General features: G+C 32.6%; 3 protein-coding genes across 5 annotated transcripts; 2 read left to right on the top strand and 1 right to left on the bottom strand.

Moving 5' to 3' along the window:
* Positions 1–428: 428 nt before the first annotated feature.
* Positions 429–4,258, top strand: LOC107422586 (protein SULFUR DEFICIENCY-INDUCED 2). Its single transcript, XM_016032052.4, has 4 exons — positions 429–795; positions 2,448–2,660; positions 2,916–3,071; positions 3,510–4,258. The coding sequence occupies exons 1-4, from the start codon at positions 676–678 to the stop codon at positions 3,915–3,917; spliced, it is 897 nt and encodes a 298-aa protein (XP_015887538.3). The 5' UTR covers positions 429–675; the 3' UTR covers positions 3,918–4,258.
* A 533-nt stretch (positions 4,259–4,791) lies between these two features.
* On the bottom strand, positions 4,792–8,501 carry LOC107422587 (vesicle-associated membrane protein 722). Of its 2 annotated transcripts, XM_016032055.4 has the most exons (6): positions 8,347–8,501; positions 7,890–8,096; positions 5,901–6,042; positions 5,704–5,824; positions 5,464–5,526; positions 4,792–5,216 (listed from the first exon to the last, which is right to left on the bottom strand). In XM_016032055.4, the coding sequence occupies exons 2-6, from the start codon at positions 8,077–8,079 to the stop codon at positions 5,073–5,075; spliced, it is 660 nt and encodes a 219-aa protein (XP_015887541.1). In that variant the 5' UTR covers positions 8,080–8,096; positions 8,347–8,501; the 3' UTR covers positions 4,792–5,072. The 2 variants fall into 2 exon arrangements, with proteins under 2 accessions (XP_015887541.1, XP_060671682.1); XM_060815699.1 differs by lacking the exon at positions 8,347–8,501 and having other exon boundaries at positions 7,890–8,319.
* Positions 8,502–10,537: 2,036 nt separating this feature from the next.
* On the top strand, positions 10,538–22,428 carry LOC107422579 (uncharacterized). Of its 2 annotated transcripts, XM_016032043.4 has the most exons (23): positions 10,538–11,192; positions 11,405–11,466; positions 12,087–12,224; positions 12,331–12,606; positions 13,853–13,939; positions 14,419–14,520; positions 14,598–14,663; positions 15,094–15,204; positions 15,279–15,340; positions 17,002–17,046; positions 17,686–17,759; positions 18,025–18,092; positions 18,674–18,742; positions 18,834–18,931; positions 19,020–19,101; positions 19,188–19,266; positions 19,350–19,437; positions 19,518–19,671; positions 20,177–20,362; positions 20,485–20,544; positions 20,978–21,270; positions 21,579–21,684; positions 22,186–22,428. In XM_016032043.4, the coding sequence occupies exons 1-23, from the start codon at positions 10,628–10,630 to the stop codon at positions 22,237–22,239; spliced, it is 2,925 nt and encodes a 974-aa protein (XP_015887529.3). In that variant the 5' UTR covers positions 10,538–10,627; the 3' UTR covers positions 22,240–22,428. The 2 variants fall into 2 exon arrangements, with proteins under 2 accessions (XP_015887529.3, XP_024931217.3); XM_025075449.3 differs by lacking the exon at positions 13,853–13,939 and having other exon boundaries at positions 10,540–11,192.
* The last annotated feature ends 143 nt before the right edge of the window (positions 22,429–22,571 follow it).

Raw genomic sequence — 22,571 nt, 5'->3', positions numbered from 1 at the left:
AGAATAAATAATTTTATGATACAATTTATTTACATGCAGATTCGTATCCAAATCAACACTTTTAAGAAAGTTTATGCAAAATCAACATTTTTTCTAAAAGAATATCGATTTTGGATATGTTTTTTTTTTAAATAAAAAGTAGTGTTGTAAAAGTCAAATCAAATAATAAAAGCAGGAAAAAGAAATGAAAGTGGATATCGGTTAATTGCATAACGACACGCATCCAATCGCAGACGTGGGAAGCGAACCAGTCCTAGGCAGTAGCGGATCCACCAAAAAAGCAAAAAAAATTAAAAAAAATTAAAAATGAATTTGGACGCAAAAGCGATTCCCTTCATCCGCTTTGGCTTTACAAAGAAACCTCCAAAATTATATTCGGCAACGTGTTGTCGTCAGCTTCTTCCCTCTCCTCCTCCATTGCCAATTCCAAAATCTATACCTCTCCGAATCTCTTCCTCTTTTCCTCTTCTCTCTCTCTCTCTCTCTTTTTTTTCTTTTTTCTTTTTTTTTTTTTTCTCAGCTACCCATTTCTCTGAGAGACTGAAAAAAAAAAAAAACAGAAAGGAAAGAGAGTAGAGAAATTTGTTTTGGGTTTTTATCCAAATATATATATATATATATATATATATATATAGAGAGAGAGAGAGAGAGAGAGAGAGAGAGAGATCAAAAAGGATGAGTAGGAGGAAATTAGGAGAGAAGCAATTAGATAGTGAAGCTCATGAGACTCCTTTCCATGTCCTTCACAAATTACCTCCTGGTGATTCCCCTTATGTTCGAGCTAAGCACGTCCAGGTTTTTTTTTTTTTTCCTTAAATTTTTTTAATTATATTCATGCATATTATATGTATGTACATGTATACTATGTGCTTTGATGGTTTTCTTTTTTTTTCTTTTTTTTTTTTCCCTCTTTTGGATTGAGATTTTTATAATTGGTTTTATTTTATGATCGTGATTTTTATGTATTATGTTATATTTTTATGATTTGGATTGTTGGGTTTCGCCGTTTTGCTTAATATATGTTTTTTTTTTTTCCTTTTCTTTTATTTATTTATTTATTTATTTTCCTTTCTTTGTTTTGGATTGAGTTTTTTTATGGTTTTTTTTTTTTTTTTTTTCGTTTCTTTGTGTTGGAAATTTTTCTGGGATTTGTTTATTCCTTGTGATGTGTTTGTTTCGGTGGTAAATAAATTCTGGGAAATTGTAAAAAATGTTTATATCCTAATCAAACCGCCTTTTTTTTTTTTTTTTTAAAGTTTTATTAATGGATGTGTATATCCTAAATTCCTAATCAACCTGGAATGGAGATCATCTTAAATTACTCACTTATGATAAAGAAATCTGAAGAGAATTTTGTTTAGGTGAGAAAATTATAGACTTTTAACATTTATTTCTAAAAAATAAAAAATAAAAAAATTAACGTTATCTGGTTTTGTACATAAATGTGAATTTTTGTGGACCGTTAATTTCGTAGACCCCAGGCCAAGTTATGAATACGTCTTTCATAATAATGGAGTTTTCTCATTTGTACAATTGTCTATTTTCTGCACCTAATATTGTTGACTTGATCTTCTCAGCTTAAACCTTTATTGGATGATATAGTTGAAATGACTTCATATGTGAAACTGCTACTCGATTTTGGATTTTGGAATCAATTTCATTAAAATAAAAAATAAAAATAAAAAAGAACTTTTATGGAAAATTAAAAAAATTCTAATATATGTTTGCAAATTTGTTTTCATTTGACTTTTCAACTTTATTTTTTTTTCTCTTGCAAGATAATGAAAGTTTAATTTTTTTTATACGTTTTATCCCTTTTCTACAATAGATGTCAAATTCAAACATAGCCTAAGAAGTTTTCCCTTTAGGGTGGAAGAGTTGGTGACTTTCTGAGTTGTTAGGACAGCTGACCATGTGATAGAGAAAGCAGAGAATTTGGTCATTGCATTTTTTTAATTTTTTGTATTTTTTATCTTCTCAAATTACTAAAATACCCTTTGATAGGTCAAATATTTGCTGATCTTGTTTCAGTTATGACCAATTTTGCTCCTTCGCCATTTGTTGGTTTATATGACATTAGAGGAGGTTCAGATTTAGATGAGCTGAGAAATAAGATATGTCATTTTCATTAAGTTATCTTTTGGAGAGCTTCATATACTCCATTACTACTTGGGAGTTAGTAGCTAATTACTTGTTAGGACAGTACTAGTTTTGTATAGTTTTCTTCTGATTGAAGTCTGGAAGGGATGGAAAAAAGAGAAAATTTGTTTGCACATAGTTTCTCGCTGTTTTTTCTTGGAATCTTTTGTGTTAACTAAGTGTCTAGGTTTCTGTTTGGTCATGGAAATGCCTGTTTATCTTGTGATGTTAATGAACTCTTGAAGTGGCCCTTTTCTTTTTTTTTTTTTTATTCTTTCACTATTTGATCGATTTTCCTTGCATAATAGTTGGTTGAGAAAGATCCAGATGCGGCTATAGTTCTATTCTGGAAGGCAATCAATGCAGGGGATAGAGTTGATAGTGCCCTCAAGGACATGGCAGTAGTTATGAAACAGCAAGATAGAGCAGAAGAAGCAATCGAAGCGATAAAATCTTTCAGGGATCGTTGCTCAAGACAGGCTCAGGAATCCTTAGACAATGTACTTATTGACTTATACAAGGTTAGTACAGAACAGAAGCATAACAACTTCAATACAACTGATTATTTCTGTTTGGTATAATTTGCTGTATTGACAATGTATTTGTCAATTTCTGAAGAAATCTTATGTTTTTTGAATTGGCTCTGCTTTCGTATTGGTTTCCTCCCTTTTTCTTTCCTGTTAGTTTATTTTCATATGATCATCTCCTTGAATAGACTAACTTGTTTGTGGTTCTTTTATCGTTTATCTGCTTTCTAATCATATTAAGTTAAGCAGAAATGTGGAAGAATTGATGAGCAGATAGAGCTATTGAAGCAGAAGCTTTGGATGATTTACCATGGAGAAGCCTTCAATGGTAAGCCTACCAAGACGGCACGTTCTCATGGCAGGAAGTTTCAGGTCACCATCAAGCAAGAGACCTCCAGAATACTGGTACTGAGTTACATTAATAACTTTTTGGTCCACTGCTAAATTGCTGCTTGTATAGTACTAATGAACTATTTACTCGTAGACTGATGTCAACCTTTGGCATTAGTTTTTTTCAATATTTTGCTTCTCTTCTTTCCTATGTGATTATGATTTCTATAAGGAATTTTATAACCCTTTTGCTCATTTGCTTTATAAGTAAAAAAAGAAGCTACATGCCTTTTAAATGAGATCTTCTTTGTTGTGAGTAAAAGTTGCTAAGAAGTTGTTTTGATGTCTTGTAATGTTATATTAGCAAAGGAATTTAGAACACAATTGAATCCCACGTGGCACTTATTATCATTATTTTGTTTTTTTGTTTTTTTTTTTTTTTGTTTTGGTCTCTCTTTGTTTTTGTTTATTTCTTGTTATAAAAAATCCTGACATTACATGCCCTTGACTCAGGGTAACTTAGGTTGGGCATACATGCAACAAGGAAACTATCTATCAGCAGAAGTGGTATATCAAAAAGCTCAGATAATTGATCCAGATGCTAACAAAGCTTGCAACTTGTGTCTCTGCCTGATCAAACAAACACGATATGCTGATGCATGGTCAGTTCTCAATGAAGTGTTGCAAGGTAAGCTTGTAGGAGCAGACGACCCCAAGTCAAAAAACCGTGTTGAGGAATTGCTGCAGGAACTGAATCGATGCCAATCCGAGAAGTTGTCATCAAATTCGTTAGGGTCAAAAATAGAAGATGCTTTCCTTGAGGGGCTTGATCAGTTGATGAACCAATGGACCCCATTTAGATCAAGGAGACTTCCCATCTTTGAAGAAATATCTCCATTTAGAGATCAATTAGCTTGTTGATTTCTATAGCTTCCTCCACTTGTTCGTTTTTGTATGTGCTACGTCTGATTGTTACAACAACAAAAACTGGTAAATAACTCTGATCAGTATCTGTATAAAACAAAACCTGCAAGTAAGTAATATGAAGCCGATCCATATAATCCCTTCTTGGGTTTCCTGTAATAAGATTCAGGTTTGCAGTCTTTCAAGCAGTCATTGTGGTGTGAAAAAGCCAAAAAGTAAAGAATTTTTTTGGCAATAAAGCAATGGATTGTAATTTTGTATGGAGACCTTGTTAAATAATCAAGGTTTACACTGTATTATAATAGATAAGAGATGGGCGAGTTTTGTTTGGCACCGAATTTCACTTCAGCTCATGCTTTTTTATCACATTTTACGATGGCAAATGGTTCTTACCTGATTTTGTAATTCCAAATTTCCACCATAATTTTCCTGCCAAAAAAGGGTCTTAAGCAAGCAAAGTTGCTTGAACTTCCATATTTAATAATACCAAGTTTTCCTTTTCTCCATGAGATAGTGGTTAAATCAACCCAGAAATAGTGATTAAATCAACCCTTGTGTGAAGGGAGTTCAAGAGTTTAGTTTCCCACCTTTCTTGCATGTGCCAATGATGTGATCTATCAGTTGCGTTCGTGAAATCATATATGGGAACAGAGAGATATTTTCATTTATGATCCGTTTACATGGGCACCATCTATTCTCTCTCATCATTGCTGCACATAGCAATATACAAACCCTAGTCTTGCTGAGCCAGTTTTCATCGTCATCATCATAATATATAGTATGAAGTTGGAACTAAATCAACCGCAAAATCCACAAAAAAACAACCAAAAATTAGCTGATAAAAGGAAAACCTTCAAAAGGGCAACCAATCTGCAATCATCCAAATATTGCTCAATTACATTTTAAATAAAAATATCCAAATACACAAATCATATAGAGATTTATCTATACCTAGAAAAGGTAAAAACATAATAACTATACAAGCAATCCAGAATACAAACCCTCCCCATCATCCTAAATGTCTAGCAGAAGGAGATAGGCATAACCTAAGAAACCCCAAGAGACACAGATCTGCAAGGTGCAAAGCAGGAGCTTTACCAGTACTTGAGAAGTGTGGACGCAGGAAAAATTCCAAGGGAACTCCACAGCAATTTAACAATTGAAACCACGGCAAACTGACAATACAATTATGAGAATCAAGGCAATGATGATTCCCAAAACAATTAATTTTATCTTCATATTCTGAAGCCACATCTTCCTTCTCATCTTAGTTCCCTGTTGTCTGAAATCTTGAGCCTGCAATATTCCGTTGTTTTGATTTCAAGGAGTGAAGAAAATTAAAAAAATAATAAAAGCTCTGATAAAGAAAAAGGGAGATGAACTTAAACTAAAGTAGAAGACCACACAATCCCCATCTTAAACCCAAACTTTTGTTGCATAAAACAAACATGCAAATTATAGCAAATAGCTTTTAGACTAAAAAATTATTTTATGAGACAGTAAGTCCAGTAGTTCAATGTAACCATGGAGTTGTTGAACTCACCTGGGAACGAAGATTCTCAGTTTTATCCACCAACAGCTCAATCTTCTCACCACGATCAAGAACCTGCACAATAGATAGATTTATAAACAAAATTCACAGTAAATTTATTTCGATCTACATAATGAAAGCACACTTCAATACCATGAGCAATGCTCAAAGACCATCATAGAAAGCAAACGCAAATTCAAAACAAGCATCCAGACACAGCAAAAAGGAAAGCAGAAGCAGATCTTTCTCTACCTTCTCAATATTTTCCATCATAACACCTTTAACTTCAGAAACCTGAGCCTTCACTTTTGCAAGTTTGCTGATCTCTTCAGGATGATCCACACAATATTGCATGTGCTCCTTCAATTTAGACCTACAACATTGACTGAAGAGTTAACCATGTTCAAGGAAATGCAAAAGCACATCTGAAGAAAGATGGCGATAAATACCCAAACTCCTTGTTCAGGCCATGGGCAACAGCAGTTGCTGCTTTTCCTCCACCATATCTTTTGTTAAAATCTTCCTTAACTCTCTCCAAAAACGCAATGGGAATTTGTCTACCAGCAGCTTCAACTGCAACTACACAATAAGCTGCAGAATGCAACATGGCATAATTAAAAACCAGTACATTCATAAGGCATGAGTATTTTCAAATAATAAATATCAAATTCAACCAGAATTAATGAATAGGAAACACAGAATAGTAGTTTGCTTCAACTGATAAACTACTATAACAGTCCTTGACAAATTTTCTAACATGATTGTTTCAAGACAGCTGCCATATGACTTATACTTATTTTCTATAAAGTGCCGTTCATATTTCATTTTACAACTAACAAAGCTCCAAGTATCTCATGGGACGAGCTATTTAAATGTTAGCTTCCAATTCTCATCCCTTTTCTAGAACTTTCTATTTTCCTGTCTCCTAAATAGTTGCAGTCTCATGATTTTCAAAAAGTTAAAGAGGGGAAAAGATTAAGGAGAAGCATTATTAGACTCATATCGGTGCAGCTAGACAGTCTTCCCATACATGGATAGCTAGGATGGTAATCTTCTCTAGAAACTTTATCAACAACCCGAAGCAAAGCTACAAGGACAAGCTGGCAGATATTTTTAACAAATATCACCACCTTGCCAAACATTTAAAGCAAAAACTAAATCCTGCGCATATACCAACTATAATAGTATAAATAATAAATATCTTAAGAGTACTTATTTCAACAATCCTAAGTTTCTATTTGCTAATTGGTATTAAGAAAAAGGAACTTCATAGAAATCCAACATGGAAATAAGAATTAAAATAAGAAATCCATTAAGAAAACTACTTAGATGCAAATAACCATTATGTCCAAGATAATACAAAATTTGCTCCTATATAATTATGCATTGCAAACAACAGAGTCAATAAAGTTTATCCATATATATGTATCACATTCAAGAATTAACAGACACAAAAAAAGAATGCACTAATATCCCAGGATTAGGTTCCCATAAGTTTGTTGTTGTTTGCTTTTTTTTTTTTTTTTTTCCCTACCAATCCGAACAGAAATAATTTGACATTTAACAGAAGACAACACTAAGCGTGAAAAACAAATATACTTCAAATCACATACATAAATTATATTTGAAAAACATTATCATTTGTCAATCTGGCAACAGAACATTTCAACCAGAAAATCCTGAAATGTTCAAAATCCATGCTTAAGAACATCTTGCGGATATTAACAACTTGCTGCTCAATCCATCAAAATGTTCCATTTAAAATAATGAACCACATTTCACAGAACGAATAGTAATGTACATACAAATAACTTTACTACGTAAATTTCAAGATCCAAAAAATTAATTAAATTGAATAAATAACACAATTAGAGTCCAATTGTTTTTCAGATCCACATAGTTCAAAGACCACATATCTCCTAATTCTAACACAATATTTCCCATTAATCGCATCATTGCTCAATTGGTTCATTTCTTCCAATCCCTTGATAGCAAAACAAACAGGTTTCATCAAATATAATTGCAACATTAAACATATGCGTAAACTTTTTCCAAACTAAAAACAGGGTATAACAAATTACTTGGATCTAAAAATTAAAAAAAAAAAATACATTTCTGAATTATCCATTATCAAAAATAAATTTTAAAAAACAAGAACAATCAAAACGTAATATTTTCAACGACAAAATCAAATATACAGCCACACCACACCTATATGCACGTATATACATATACACGTATACATGTGTGTGATCCGAATTGCGAGAAAACCAAAATGTGAAAACGCATGGATCATACAAAGAAAAAGTCAACAAAAATGGACTAAGTCCAAGGAATCGAGATCAGAATCATATTTGACCGAGAAATGAAGCTCAAAATAAAAATAAAAATAATAATAATATTGAAAACATAATGAAAACAAATGCAATGAGACTCACTGAATCCATTTTCGACGAGGTAATTGAAGGTGTGGCCATCGCAATTGTATGTGAACTTGTTGTTTGAAGCTGGGAGCTTTTGGAGACATTGCGAGGCGATGCTGGTGAAATTCCCTGTAAACTCCGTATACTCAGCGAGAATCACCGTTCCACGAGCCACGAAGCTGTAGATCAAAGACTGTTGGCCCATCTCCAAAAACCCTAACCCTAATCTCAAAAAACAATCAAACAACCCAAAAGAAAAAAAAAAATGGCCTCTCGCAGATTCACAGATCAAAAAAATGAGAGAAAGAAAAAAGAAAGAGAGAGAGAGATAGACGATGGGATCACACAACAAATTGCTGGATTTGCGCTTCTAAAGCCGTATATATACCACAACTATATATATATTATATATATATACGTATAAATATATATGTATACGCACTGAGAGAGGGAAATGAGATTAGGGATTTACCTTAAAATAGTTTGTGAAATGGTAATGATGGATAATAGGGATTAGGATTGGATTGGATTGGATTTTGATTTTTATATTACAGTTTTTTGGGGAAATTTGGAGGAAATATCTTCGTTTTGCCTCTCACGCGGTTCCTTTGAATTTTAGTGGCATACCCTCGGAATTTAGTAAGAAAAAGATAAAGTTTTTTTTCTTTTTTTTTTTGGGCTATTTAAAGTAAAATATTTTTGTAATTGAATCTAGATAAATGTGTGAAATATTAATTATCTTTAATTAAAATTGTTTTATTGATGAAAGTTTACACGTTATTGGATAAAATAGTGTATGAATTGGTGACAAAACAATTAATGTAATGTTTTTTTTTATATATATATAAAATTAGTTTCCAAGTGGAATTAGGACAAAAAAAAAATTCATTGAAAATTTTTCCAGAAACTATAGAATTTTCTTGCGATTCAGCGTTTTTGGAATTTGAAATATTTCACCGGTCTATATATATGTTTCTCCAGAGATCTAAAAGTATATTACCCAACCAAAAAAAAAAAAGACCCAAACATGTATTGTTGATTTATTCTTTATCTATGTTTTTTTATTAATAAATTCATCTAGCTTTTTTCTTTTAACAGAAGATAAATTATTATAACTTTTTTTTATCATTTACTTTTTCTGATAAATTAATATAATTTAAAACCAGTAAAACTATAAAATATTGGCACACCATTTGGTATTCAAAATTAGCGACTCCAATTATTTTTTTCCCATATGGTTGATGCATGGATAATTTATTATGCACAAATGTTGCCTATTAATATGCAATAGAGCATAGAGCTTGACACTATGAAATATTTAAATTTTTATTTTCGGTGGCTTAATATTTCAACTCGAAATAAAACATTGTATTTAAAGTTTATAATTTTTGAAAATACATATTAATTTTTAGATAATTTATTTAGTTAAAAAAGATAGAAACAAAATAACATATATATATACATATTATGTAGGAATTTTAAAATAATGTAATAAAAAGACAAAGACAACCTAACCTCGACGTAAAGGAGCAACTGTCATTAGCTATTTTTTTTATTAAGGGTAATAGTCATTAGCTATTACTTAACATTCGCAAAAAGGATGTATTTTGTCTTTACTCTAATTGTGTTGGACACGTGTAAGGAATAATTCCAAAATTTCACATGGTGTGTAATTGTGTGTAATGTATTTGTCAGGTAATTTTAGATTGAACGTTATTCACTTGGTAAAAATACAATAAAATCGTAATCTCGTAAGTACTGAAATAAACATAGAGTAAATGTCTATGTCCACATGATTATAAAAATAGTTTTTTTTTTTTTTTTTATTTGTGTATTTTACATTTTTTTAATCAAAATTTTTATGTTAGTGGGGAAGTTGTACGGTTGAACTAATGTAGCTACCACTTCGAGTGTTTCATAAAAAAGAGAGAAGGTGACAAAGTAATTACTTGGAAGCAAATTTGTGGCTTTACAATTGTAGTCTTCTTCATTGTCGGCAAGCTGAAACATTTTTATTTATTTATTTTATTTGCAATTTTTTTTTTGGCAAATTATAAATGAAATGTGAAATTTGAATTCTTATATCTTTATATATCAAAAGCATTTTAATATTGCACTTATTTTGGCAAACGTGATGTACTAAAAGTTTTCATTTGGTAAACACCTGTAAGAAAAATCTAATACAAACTTAATAGATTATTGTTTAAATTTAAGGTTAGTTAAAACTTTTTGAAAATGCTATATAATTTTATTTTTTAAGTAATTATTAAAGATTTGAAGGAATTTGATTGATAAACGATGGTTTTGGGTTCAGGGATTTATTAGATATGCAAATCTTCGTGGCCTTTTTATATGTGCAAATTTTATTTTCTCTTAGTCGCATTGCATAATATAAACTATAAAATATAAAAAAAAATTGTAAACGAAAGTTTTCATTTTATTTTATTTGCATAAATAAAGCATGTAATAGATATATATGTATAGAAAATTATCATCAATATTATAAAAAATCATCGTAGCAGTCCGCACCATAAAAAACGGCCTGCATCATAAATGGACTATATATATATATATATATATATATATATATATATATATATATATATATATATATATATATATATATATCATTTTAGCGGTTTTATTTGTATTTTTATTTTTTGGGTTCGTTTTCCCGCCAAAACACAGGCATTCGTTGTCTTCGACCCTAATGCTTCTTTACTCTTTGTAATCGTTCTGCATTTGAACCACCAATGGACATGGATATGGACATTCCGCTTCCAGAAGAGCTCGAATTGCTCGAAGCCCAACTTCACGACCACCACGAAGACTACCTGGACCTAGAACCACCCGAACCCTACCCAGAAGATGAACAACAACAACAGCAACAACAACGTTCCCACTTCAGATCACCGCCGTCCGACGATGATCCTCCATCATCCACCCCAGGAGTTCAATCCAACGGCCAGAAGCGCTCTCGAACAACGGACGGTCCCGATGCGTTGCTGGTTCTGGAAGAGTCTGGACCGTCGGATGAGAAACGTAGCAGGACCACCGTCGAAGAGGATCTGCCGAATGAAGCCGATGAGGATTGGCTCAGGTACTCGCCGCCGCCGGAGGAGAGCGAACCTATGGTGGTGGAAGAACCTGCTGTTGTTGAGGAGGAGAAGTTTGTGTGGAGGTATGCGTCGGAGATTGATGGCGATTTTATCCCCGTGACGGCGCCGTCTGGTGGCGATAGGGTTTATGCGAAGATAAATAGGTTTGAGAAGGTAGAGCAGCCGAAGAAGAAGTTTGATGTTGTTTCGCAGTCTGGAGGTAGGATCTTACTGTTTGGTTTCCGAGAAAATGTGGGAAAAAAGAAAAAGAAATTAATAGCTGTAGTGTTGGTAATTTTAGCATCTGCCTGATATAAGTGAGTTACGGTTTTTATTGTAATTATCATTGTTTATGTGAAATTCATTTCAATTGTGGTTTATTGGAGCTCTGTTAATAGTCAGTGTATATTGGATTTCTGTTACATTTTTCAGGTCTTATTTTGGAACCAATAAATGTTCTATTGCAAAAAGCGGAGCAAGAGGCTTTCACTAAGGTATGCATTAAAGCAGTTTAATAATAGTTACGTACTGAATTTTGTGACATTAATCATAATCTCCATGATAATATTGTTCAAAATTGAATAAATTTGAAAGAAGTTCCTAGTTTTTTATATGTCCAGAAGTTCCAAAAAATCTAGTGAGTGGTTGAAGCCTTAACACAAAAGCTTAAACTAATCGGAAACAGACCCCAGTTATATGTATGTCGAGTTAATAAAGCATACTCTGTTCAAAAAAGAAAAAGAAAAAATGTCAGTGCAGCATATACAGTTAACACTCAAATAGCAAGCCAAACAAAACTGTTGATATAAGCAAAACTCATGGATAGTAAGCTTCGATATTGTAAAATAAAATCTTTTCATCATAACGTGTGATTATCTGAAGCTAACACTGAATTTATTCACCACATACTCAATGCATCATAGAATATTCTTCATCAGTGACAGCAATGTCGTCTTAAAAAGGATTTATGATTTTTCTAATGATTACCTGATTTTAGAATTTGTATCAATTTTGCCTTTCCAAATGCCTACAATGTAAGGATTCAGAGGCTAGGTGTAAAGCAACTAAAATTATTGTTAAATGTATCTCTCATTTTTTTTTTTTATTCTGGTAGGCCATGCAAGCTAGTTCTGGCGAACCGAATGATATAATCCCTCCTGAAACTCCAGTAGTTCATGAACAACTTTGGGTGGATAAATATGCCCCAAATTCGTTTACTGAGCTACTTAGTGATGAACAGACAAACCGTGAGGTGTGTAATATGACTCTCAGTGTCTTTTAAAGCTCTCATTAACTTAAATGTTCTCCAGAAATGTTTTTACCATTATGTAACTTTAGGAAGCTGGACATCAATGCAGGTCCTTCTATGGTTGAAACAATGGGATTCTTGTGTTTATGGTTCTGAGGTTAGGAGTACCCCAGATGATGTTCTATCTGCTTTAAGACGACATTCTTCAATTTCTCAACATCGAAAATCTCTGGATTCTAATTTTCCAAGGAAGAACAGAGGATCAAGATGGAATAAGGAAGATTTTAGTCATTCTAATGCTTTGGACCATAAAGATAGTGGTGCGAAAGGTGTTCAAGACTTGTGGAACAAAAAATCAAGGTCTACAGGTCCACCAGAACAGAAGGTGAGATTTTTTTCATCATATTTTTGTCCTGTTTAATATGCATCTTATCGATCTGTGCATTCTTCAAAACATAAGATGAAATTATTATGTTATTAGTAATGATTTTCTTCTGTATCGGTACTAGATGCTGTAAAATCGAACATGTAAAAAGATGTTTCTGATAGGTGCTTGCCACATGCCAGTCACAATTACTATGAGGAACAAATATTTGATATTTTCAATTGCTTAGGAAGTGCTTTTTGGGTAGCATCCCAGAAGTCCTGGTGGCATTTTTCTCCTTTGTGGAATTTTTTGCTGAATAACCTTTCTTTTGTCTTGTGGAATTTTTTGCTGAATAATCTTTTTTTGGTTTTGGTTTAGTTGATTTACTGATATTTTGTTTTCAATCTTTTGATAATTTTATTCTATCATTAGCTCTCATGTTCACCATTCTCAAGGCTTCCTGTATAAGATCAAGGACACATACTATTTGCACAATAAAAACTGCCTTGATTAGGTTTTGCAGTTTGCAAATATACTATGAAATACCCTAGCCATTTGGATTTGTTGATTCTATACTCTCATATATATTTCTCTTTCATCTCTCTCATATAATGTTGATGATCACCTCAATGTTATATATAAAAAACTAGCAAAGGAGAGTTCATCAAGAAGAAAACCAACTGGTCCTTTATTTATTTGGGATAGTTGTTAAGTAGCCTGTATTAATGGACGAATGAATGGTTTTCTCAAAACGGTTTCTTAAAGTGAAGATGCTGAGGATGTTGTGTCTCCAATAAGTAAGGCGCAGATTGTTGCTAAGTCACAGTAGCTAACAATGAATGTGGAAATCTTAGCTTAAGTACTTGGAAAAGAAAGTAACTGCTTTGAAGATTGATCTGTATAAAAATTCTGTATAAAAATTGAGGGAAAAGGAGCTCTGATTTGCAATAACTGGTGAAATTTTTTTTTCTGGACTTCTTTTGCTCACCGTTAAATCCCCAAGTTTAATTGAAATATCCTTTGCATAACAAGGAACTGGAAAACAGGATTTCCACTATAGTGGAATCCTATTTACATTTCCCATGTTTCTTTGACTTGTATATGACTGATTGATGTATGCAGGTATGAGTCTTAGTATCTTTTTATGGCATACTCTAATGTTAGACAATAATGGCTTTTACCTTGTCTAACTCTAGGGCAGACAACTTATGATTAGTTTTTGTGGGATGAGCCATTGGTAACCAAACTTTTATGCCTCTTGCAGATCCTACTACTTTGTGGTCCCCCAGGGCTGGGGAAGACAACACTTGCGCATGTAGCTGCAAAACATTGTGGATATCGTGTTATAGAGGTATTTTGTTTGTGCTCGAGGATAATCAAAAGTTCTTATGGGCGTATTATTATTTCACTAGAATTTGCATTTTAACTAAGCAACTTTGATATAAGAAAAAAAAAAAAATGGAGGAAAAAAGCTCAAACTAAGCAACTCTTTCTCCCTCACTTGTATATGCATTAAATATTCATTGACTGTATTATGACTTACTTTAAATATTATCTTAAATAGGCATATTAAAATTGTATCTTTCAGGTATTTTATAGTTCACTGGCATTTGTAATTGTTTCTCTTGATTTTATATTTGTGTGTGTCTATGTTATTAACTTATGTTAGTAGAGTCCATAAACATGAGCCCATACATTATTTTTGCCCTACATTTTATTTTTCATTTTATTTTTCTTTTTAACACTCTACGTTTTAGTTTCGTTGTTATCTCTTCTAGTCTGTTATTTCTATTTCCTTTATCTTTCCCTCAAGTGTTTTTTACTCTGTAGGTTAATGCTAGTGATGATCGGTCATCATCAACAATTGAAGCAAAAATTCTTGATGTAGTGCAGATGAACTCTGTCACTGTTGACTCGAGGCCAAAGTGCTTGGTTGGTATTATTTTTTATGGTTACCCTTCTTATTCTAGAATGTATGCAGAAGAAACAAGTTACTACTTTTTCTCTAGGTGATTGATGAAATAGATGGAGCTCTTGGTGATGGCAAAGGTGCTGTGGAGGTTATTCTAAAGATGGTAATTTTGTGTTTTATATTATTATTATTTTTTTGGGTGTTGTGTGTTTTCCATTATTGAATGCTGCTTATTTATTAAATTTAATTGTCTGCACGCTTATTTGTGTTTTAATATAATTGTAGTTATAGTTATTTTATTACTATAATTGCTGTTGGTGATTAAATATAACTGCTTTCGTTGTTATCAGTTATTGTTGTCATGTATAATTCTTGTTTTCCTTAATATTTAATGCAAACTGTCAGTTATTGCATTTACTTCATTATCAACATGAGAATCATAAGGGAAATTTACTGTTTAAACTCCATGGTTGCACATTCTATACGTTAACAGAAACCTCCATTTCTACCGAGGGTAATATATTCAGCTATGGTGGTTTTTATTTCCCAGTGCTCATTATATTTTTCACTTTTATTTTATGTTGTTCATATAGGTTTCTGCAGACAAGAAGTCTGATACAGGGAAGGAGAATTTTCCAAATGAAGAAAATCATGAAAGAACATCTGCAAAGAAGGGGCGTAAAACTGCATCTCTGTTGAGACCCGTGAGTACTGGTCACACATTGCTTAGCTAATAATACTTTGATTGGAAGTTGTAATAAAGCAGCTGACTTTTTAGGTAATTTGCATTTGTAATGACCTCTATGCCCCTGCTTTGAGACCGTTGCGTCAGATAGCAAAGTAAGCGTTTTGCTCTTTCAGTTAAAATATGCAACATTATTGCTAAATTCTAAAAGTTGTTATATTGAATGATGATGCTTCCTTTTCAACATTAGAGTGCAAGATGATGACTTTGAGTCATGAAAGTTTTGACAATCTTAACATTATATCTTCTAAACTGTTATTAACATGATATATCTTTCTGTCAGATACAATGAGAGTGAGCTTACTATTGTTTAGTTATCCTCTTTCTTTTAAGTATGATTATTATTATAAATATATCTATGTTTTCTTAAAAAGGGGTAGTTTAGTCATATCCAAGTTGTCCATATGACATATTTATAGTTTCTTGGGTATAAAGTTACACTTAGATATCAGATTTATATCTAATAAAATTACCACAAATATTCCACCTCATGAATTTTTTCATATCCGTAGGAAATGAAGTCTCCACATCTGATGCAAAAGTTTCATGATCCAGGAGCATCTAGGAGTAAATTTTAGTTTCTAGTGTTAGTTTTCACACATTTAAAATGATATTGTGGGGTTGCTGTATATGAAATATAGGCAAACTATTTCCTTTAAAAAATTGATATTTCCTTTTGTATGCTAATCCTCTTCTTTCTTTGATTTATATCCGTTCACCATTTTGTGTTGAATTCTGGACTGCAATTATGTTTGATAAGACCACCAAATGTTGAGAGCAAGGTTCAATAAGTCAGTGGCAAAATGTTAGTGGAGTTTAATTAATTATGGTTCTTAATTCTATTGGTTGTCATCTAATTACAAAATCTTGTTTGTTGGGCGGTAGAAGACTTTTGAGAGCCATGTTGTACAAATATTTATCTTGAGAAGAAACAAAATTTATTTTGAAAAAATAAAAAAACATTACAGAGTTTGCTAGATTATCTGTTCAACTTAGCAGACCATGCACCAAAAGGTAACAACTATGTATTTCACAAAAGGAATATAAACAACCTTAGACAACACTTTTCCAACCTTTAAAAACTGCTGAAAACACTGCTGCCAGGGAAGCAAGATAATTAGTTTTCCCAGAAACGATATCAACATGAAAACATCCTTACCTTTTTTGCAAAAATTCTACCATCGATTTCAATCCAGACCACTCATAACATTAGCATGCGTCTCCATGGTACTTTGCTCCTTTTTGTCCTTCCAAAACCTTCAAATCCAGGATAAATTTAGAAGACTGATTGAGGTACAACCCAAACACATCCCAAAGCATAAAAATTTACTTCATATGGGAAGTACCACTTCACACCTTATAAATCACTGTTTTTCACGAAGCAATACACCAACGAGGAAAAAAAAAAATAAAAAAAAAATGCTCTTTCAATGTCCTTTTTCTGTTAATGTTGCATCTATGTCACTCTTTATACACAAAATTCAAGTAGGTATGACTCAACACTGTGCTGTTATCGATATCATTGATTTGTGCTTGTATTGTTACAGCCTGTAAAGTTTTCTCTGTACAAATATGCTTTTTCACCTGAGTTTATGTACTTTATCGATGATGGAGATAACTAAAATTGATTCTAAATGATTCCCTGGAAAATGGTACTTAGAAAGTTTATCATTCATATGGAGTTTCCTTTTCATGATTCTTTTCATGTAAACTAGATAGTATTTTTTGCTTATTGACAACTACTTGCTTTCTGCAGGGTTCATGTATTTGTTCAACCAACAGTTAATCGTGTTGTCAGCAGGTGATCCTTGACTACCATTGCTGATGTTTAATTGCTGTGACAATTTCAAGCCTTTCCATTTCTGCTTTCATCTGTTTTATAAACATTGTAGATACTTTGTTGCTTTCATGATTTCTGAAATTTCCTTGGAATTTCTGATATGAAGTCAGTGAATGGAAAGAGGATCTTGTTTACAGTATTCAATACATGCTTAAATGAGTTTATTTGAAAATTTTATCTAAATATCTTGGGATAAAGTAAGAAGGATATGTAATTTATATCAGTTTGTATTTTAAGAAGCCAGTTTTTAACCGTACAGAATGAGCATGTAATTTTTGTAGATCAGCTGGGTTTTCTAACTTTTGATTGGTTCCTATGTGATTCTTTTTTGGTGAATTATGTCCTAGAATTTACGTATCAAAAAACAAAGCATGTGATTAAATACATGTTTACAATCTGCTGATATTGATATTATGTAACCTATTATTCACTCATCCAAGATTGGAATTTCCATTATAAGTATGACTTGTTCTCTAGATTAACATATGCGGTACTAACAGATGCATACTGGTATCTTCAATAATGTACATGAAATTCAATATCTTTCTCGTATTAGGTTTGTGATCTTGAGTTATTGACTTTTGCAAATGGTTATTATAGGCTTAAATATATATGTAACAAAGAGGGAATGAAAACTAGTTCAATTGCACTTACTGGACTTGCCGAATATACAGGTGAGTTGGCTTAGCCTTTACATAGAGGTAACCTGGGTACTCATATTGCTAAGATCTCTATTATATTTATCTTTTTCGTTCTAAATTTTTTCTACTTTTTTATTTAATTATTCTAGTTCTGTTATGTACAGTTTCGTCATTCCCCGTTCTATGTTCTAAAGTCCCGTGCCTGTTATTGTCTTGCCACTTATATTTGTATCTTTTTCTAACATTGTTTTCCTGTTCTTCAAATTTTCCTTCTATTTACCTCAGCTATGTTTTACAGAATGTGATATACGCTCATGCTTGAACACACTTCAATTCCTCAATAAGAAGAAGGAAACCCTCAATTTGGTAAGATTGTTAATTTAAATAATGTTTCATTGGTGATTTTGGTAGTTTGTTTATTTCATGAATTCAATCAGATTCTACAGATCAAAATCTTGAATAAGCTCTTGTAGCAGATGCAAGAGTAAAGAGAATGGAAAGAACTATTTTTTATTGTTTGAATTCAATGGAAAGAACTATAAATGTTACCTCTTTTTACTCATTGTGACCCTTGCCTCAAGATCTACTTCATTATAGGAAAGAGGTTATGTTAATCTGAAAGCAATTTTCAGATTCCATCTAAGCCTTCAAGCAGTAGGCTTGTGCATGGCTTTTTCTCCACAGGCAACCTTAGGGCATCTAAAAGGTCCTTTATGAAGATCACTAGCTTTAGCACTCTGCGATTACTTTAGACTTGCCCGGGCCAGTAGAGTCCGTGGTCTTGTAGGAGGAGATTTGCTGCTTCTTACCAAAAAAATCAAAGAATTCCATTTGTTATCCTTTTCCTTGATATATGGTGATGGTTTTTTCTTGGGGGAGTTTCTGATTCTGTACATTTTTGTTTTGTTGGATCATGTTTGTTATTGATATGCTTTGTTGGCTTGTAGTTGGAGCTCAGTTCTCAAGTCGTTGGTCGAAAGGACATGTCAAAAAGCATTTTTGATATCTGGAAAGAGGTATGGTACAACGGCATATTCCCTTAATGTGTTTCTTAACTGTTTTTAACATCCCATTTGTTATATCCTTTGTGGAACATACCTTCTTTAGATTTTCCAAAAGAGAAAGATTAAACGAGAAAGGACTAATACTAGCAGCCAGCCTGCATCAAGTGAATTTGAGTTTTTGCATTCTCTCGTTTCCAACCGGTATAAAGTAAATTCCAGTAGACATTGCATTTCCATCTTCTTTTATTTAAACATCTTATGTCTAACTTATATGTCAATGTATTTGCAGTGGTGACTATGATATGATAGTGGATGGTGTGCATGAAAACTTTTTGCAGCTCCATTATCACGATCCAGTGATGCAAAAGACTGTAAGTGACTTTCAATGACCTCATTGAATTCTTCCAACATGCTAAAACAAAACATTTTTGATTTGACTTGCTATGTTATTTTGAAGGTCAAGTGCTTGAATAGTCTTGGTGTATCTGATCTTACGCACCAATATAGTATGCGTACACAACAGATGGCGCTTTTTGGTAAAGAAATTTTGTACCTACAATCTCAATGTTTTTCTGTTATATGTTTCCTTAACCCTTTCCCGCTTTCTGCATTTCTGTAGTCTACCAGCCAGCTATTGCAATCACTGTACATCGTTTGGTAGCCCAAGTTCAAAAACCAAATATTGAGTGGCCAAGGTCTTATCAAAGGTATCTCTTGACCTGTTAGCAAGTAAAACACGATAAAAAAAATTTCTTATTCCTTACTTGAATCTCATACAAAAAGTCAGATTCCGAACTACGTTGATGGAGAAGATGGACACTTTACGATCTTGGTTCTGTGAAATTCCACCATATATTTCAAGGCATTTGTCAACAAATTCCTTCATAGAGGATTCAGTTTCACCACTGTTACATATTCTGTCTCCATCCACTCTACGGCCAGTAAGTTACTTCACTTTAAACTTCTCATTCATTTTTCTTTGGATGAATTTCCATTCCTTTCCTTCTCTTTTATGTAACAATGGTTCTTCGAGCTTAAACTTTAATTTTTACTAGGGACATAGCAGATATGTTCTTTTCTATTCATTGTAGTCTTTGTGCATTTGTTCCTTTTATCTTATGCTTATCTGATTGCACATTTGATTGTAAAATAATTCAACAAACTAATTAAGCTTCCTCCATAAATGCTTGCGGCATTTATTTATTTCATAGTTCAAAAACGTCTATTATTACTCTCTGGTAGAATTTTAATTTTCAAAAATGTGAAAATTTGTTCTTTGTCCATATTGATGCTGTTACTGCTGTTAGGAAACAAAGTTGACTGTATAATTTCTTTAGCGAGAAAGTCATTAGGATGAATCTTGTTTTCCTCGTTATTTTAATTGGTGAGAAATTTGACTTTTTCTCATTGCTATTGTTTCTGATAAAGTCTCGAATTTTTTCATAGGTTGCAGTGACCTTACTATCAGAGAAAGAGAAGAGTGATCTGGCTCATTTAGTTAGCGCGATGGTATCTTATTCTATAACATATAAGAATGTGAAATTCAGCCCTATGCCTGGTGAACATAGACATGAAACAACTTCAGATGCCTTGGCTTTTGATCCGCCCATCAGTGACTTTGTTAACTTCAAGGTTTGAGTTAATTATTCATTTATTTATTTATTATTATTATTATTATTTATTTTTATTCTTTTTGCAGCATTGTTCTTTACATTTTGATTGTCTTCTGAGACATCTTTCTTTGAATTAAACAGGGCTATACATCTGGCCATTATGTAGTTCCCTTAGCAATGAAGCAGGTGTTGGTGCATGAGGTAAGTGACATAACTTGTCGAAAGCTAGTGTTGTTCGCTATTCTCTTAGATCAAGTTTTGTGTGTTTAGTTGGTTTTACCTACTGGTATAGTCACCATGAACCAAAACTGCTTTATAGAAACTGAATGACCCTTGTAGAACAGCAGTTAGAAATGGGAGTCCATATTGGCTCTTATCATCTTCTTATTATTTGTTATTACCCTTTCTCTAAGGTTTAGGTGAACTTGGTAACATTTTCAAATATTATAATGTTTCTATGATTTTGACCTGATGACCTATTGTAGCAAATGTCGTAATTATTATATTCTGATGCAATTTGTCTACGAAGACAAATTACTTTACTTTTGGTTCGTCTTCTTTTTGTAAAATTGGGTTGTGGAACTCTCTCTCTCTCTCTCTCTTGCCCTTTTAAATATTCTAAATTGCATGTCAGGTTGAAAAACAAAGGATCTTTCAAGTAAGTACTGGAAGATCCGTGCACTTGATGGATGGATGCAACAAGGAAAACCAAATTCTTTTTGGAAAAGAAACTAGTGGACCGCAACCTGCTAAAGGTGCTCTTGCTGAAAATCCAACTACTATTTCAAATCTGAGGCAGTCTAAACCCACTACATCCACCATTACGTCAGAATTTGGTTCTAGTTCAAATGCTGCCACAGCCAGTGTGAAACCAAAGTCCTCCGGGGATAAGAAAAGGTCTCATAATCCCTCCAGTTTCTTTGACAGGTAACTTTTTCTATGGACATATACATCTACTCGCTCACTTGCTCTCACACATGCACAATTACCATATGTTAATAAGAGAGTTATAATGCATATTTTAAGATTATTTTCAAATGCTCAATGAAAATCAAAGCTTTTTCTGATAATAATCTTCATATTTACTCCATTAATGAGCTGAGAAAATTATTTTCTTGAATCTTCTGGTGGAAAACAAACTCCATACCAAGTTAGAATGCCATAACGAACGGTTATTATGATTTACTACAAGTCATCTCTCTTAGCTCTGACATAATGTTCACTTTCAAAACCAGGTTTAGAAAGACGAACAATAAAGCTTCAGAGAACACTGACAATTTTGTGCAGCATGAAGAAACCTTGGAGAGAGATTTACGTCCACTGCTATTTAAATTTAATGAGGTACAGAATTATTTAGTTTGGCATTTTCTTTATCCAATTTTAAGTGCAAAAATTGCTTATAGTTAGGTGGACACGTGAATACACACTAGTTAGGTGGAAAAATTATGTCGCTGGTATATCATACTTCCTAAATGATTTGAAATCATGTCAATTTCTAAGTGTAGTATTAATCCATCATCATGCTTTTTGTGATAGTAAATTATGATAATTCCCTTGCCTGTAAACTTAAATGGACTTTGTTTGATATTTGTTTATACATAATCATGATCTTAGAGAGCTGGTTACATGACTAATCTGAGTTATACATAAACTATTCGGTGATTATTTTGAATACAATTTCAATCTATGTTTTGGTGAACTTAATCAAGGGCACTCCCGGGCCACCTCTTCTGAGAGAACCGAGTCATCCATTGTATTTCTGGTTGCTTAATTATTTAAAGCAAATAAATTGACAAATTTGTTTTGAGTACTTAGGAATTCATCTTCTTTTTTCTTATGCAGGGTTTTACAAATGCAGTAAAAAGGCCAGTTCGTATCCGTGAATTTCTGCTATGATCAATAATGGCCTTTATAAGCAACCTTTTTTATTTTTTTATTTATTTATTTTTTAATGCTTCTCTCTCTCTCTCTCTCTATATATATATATATATATATATATATTATTATTAAACTATATTTGTGAAAATAACCAAGTAACATCCAAACTTTCCTTTTTCTTAGACATAAAAACTTTGGTCTGTACCATGGCCCATGGATACTCATTGTCGTTCTAACCATGCTAACTTTTGTAGATTTGGTCAGGAAAACTCATGATGCATTCAAGTGTAGTGATGGTGGTATTAGAGTCTTTATCAAAAAGGAAAATAAATAAATAAATAAGTGGTATT

The sequence above is a fragment of the Ziziphus jujuba genome, chromosome 3 (assembly GCF_031755915.1).
Source record: "Ziziphus jujuba cultivar Dongzao chromosome 3, ASM3175591v1".
Taxonomy (NCBI): Eukaryota; Viridiplantae; Streptophyta; class Magnoliopsida; order Rosales; family Rhamnaceae; genus Ziziphus; species Ziziphus jujuba.
This window is presented reverse-complemented; position numbering and strand designations above follow the sequence as displayed.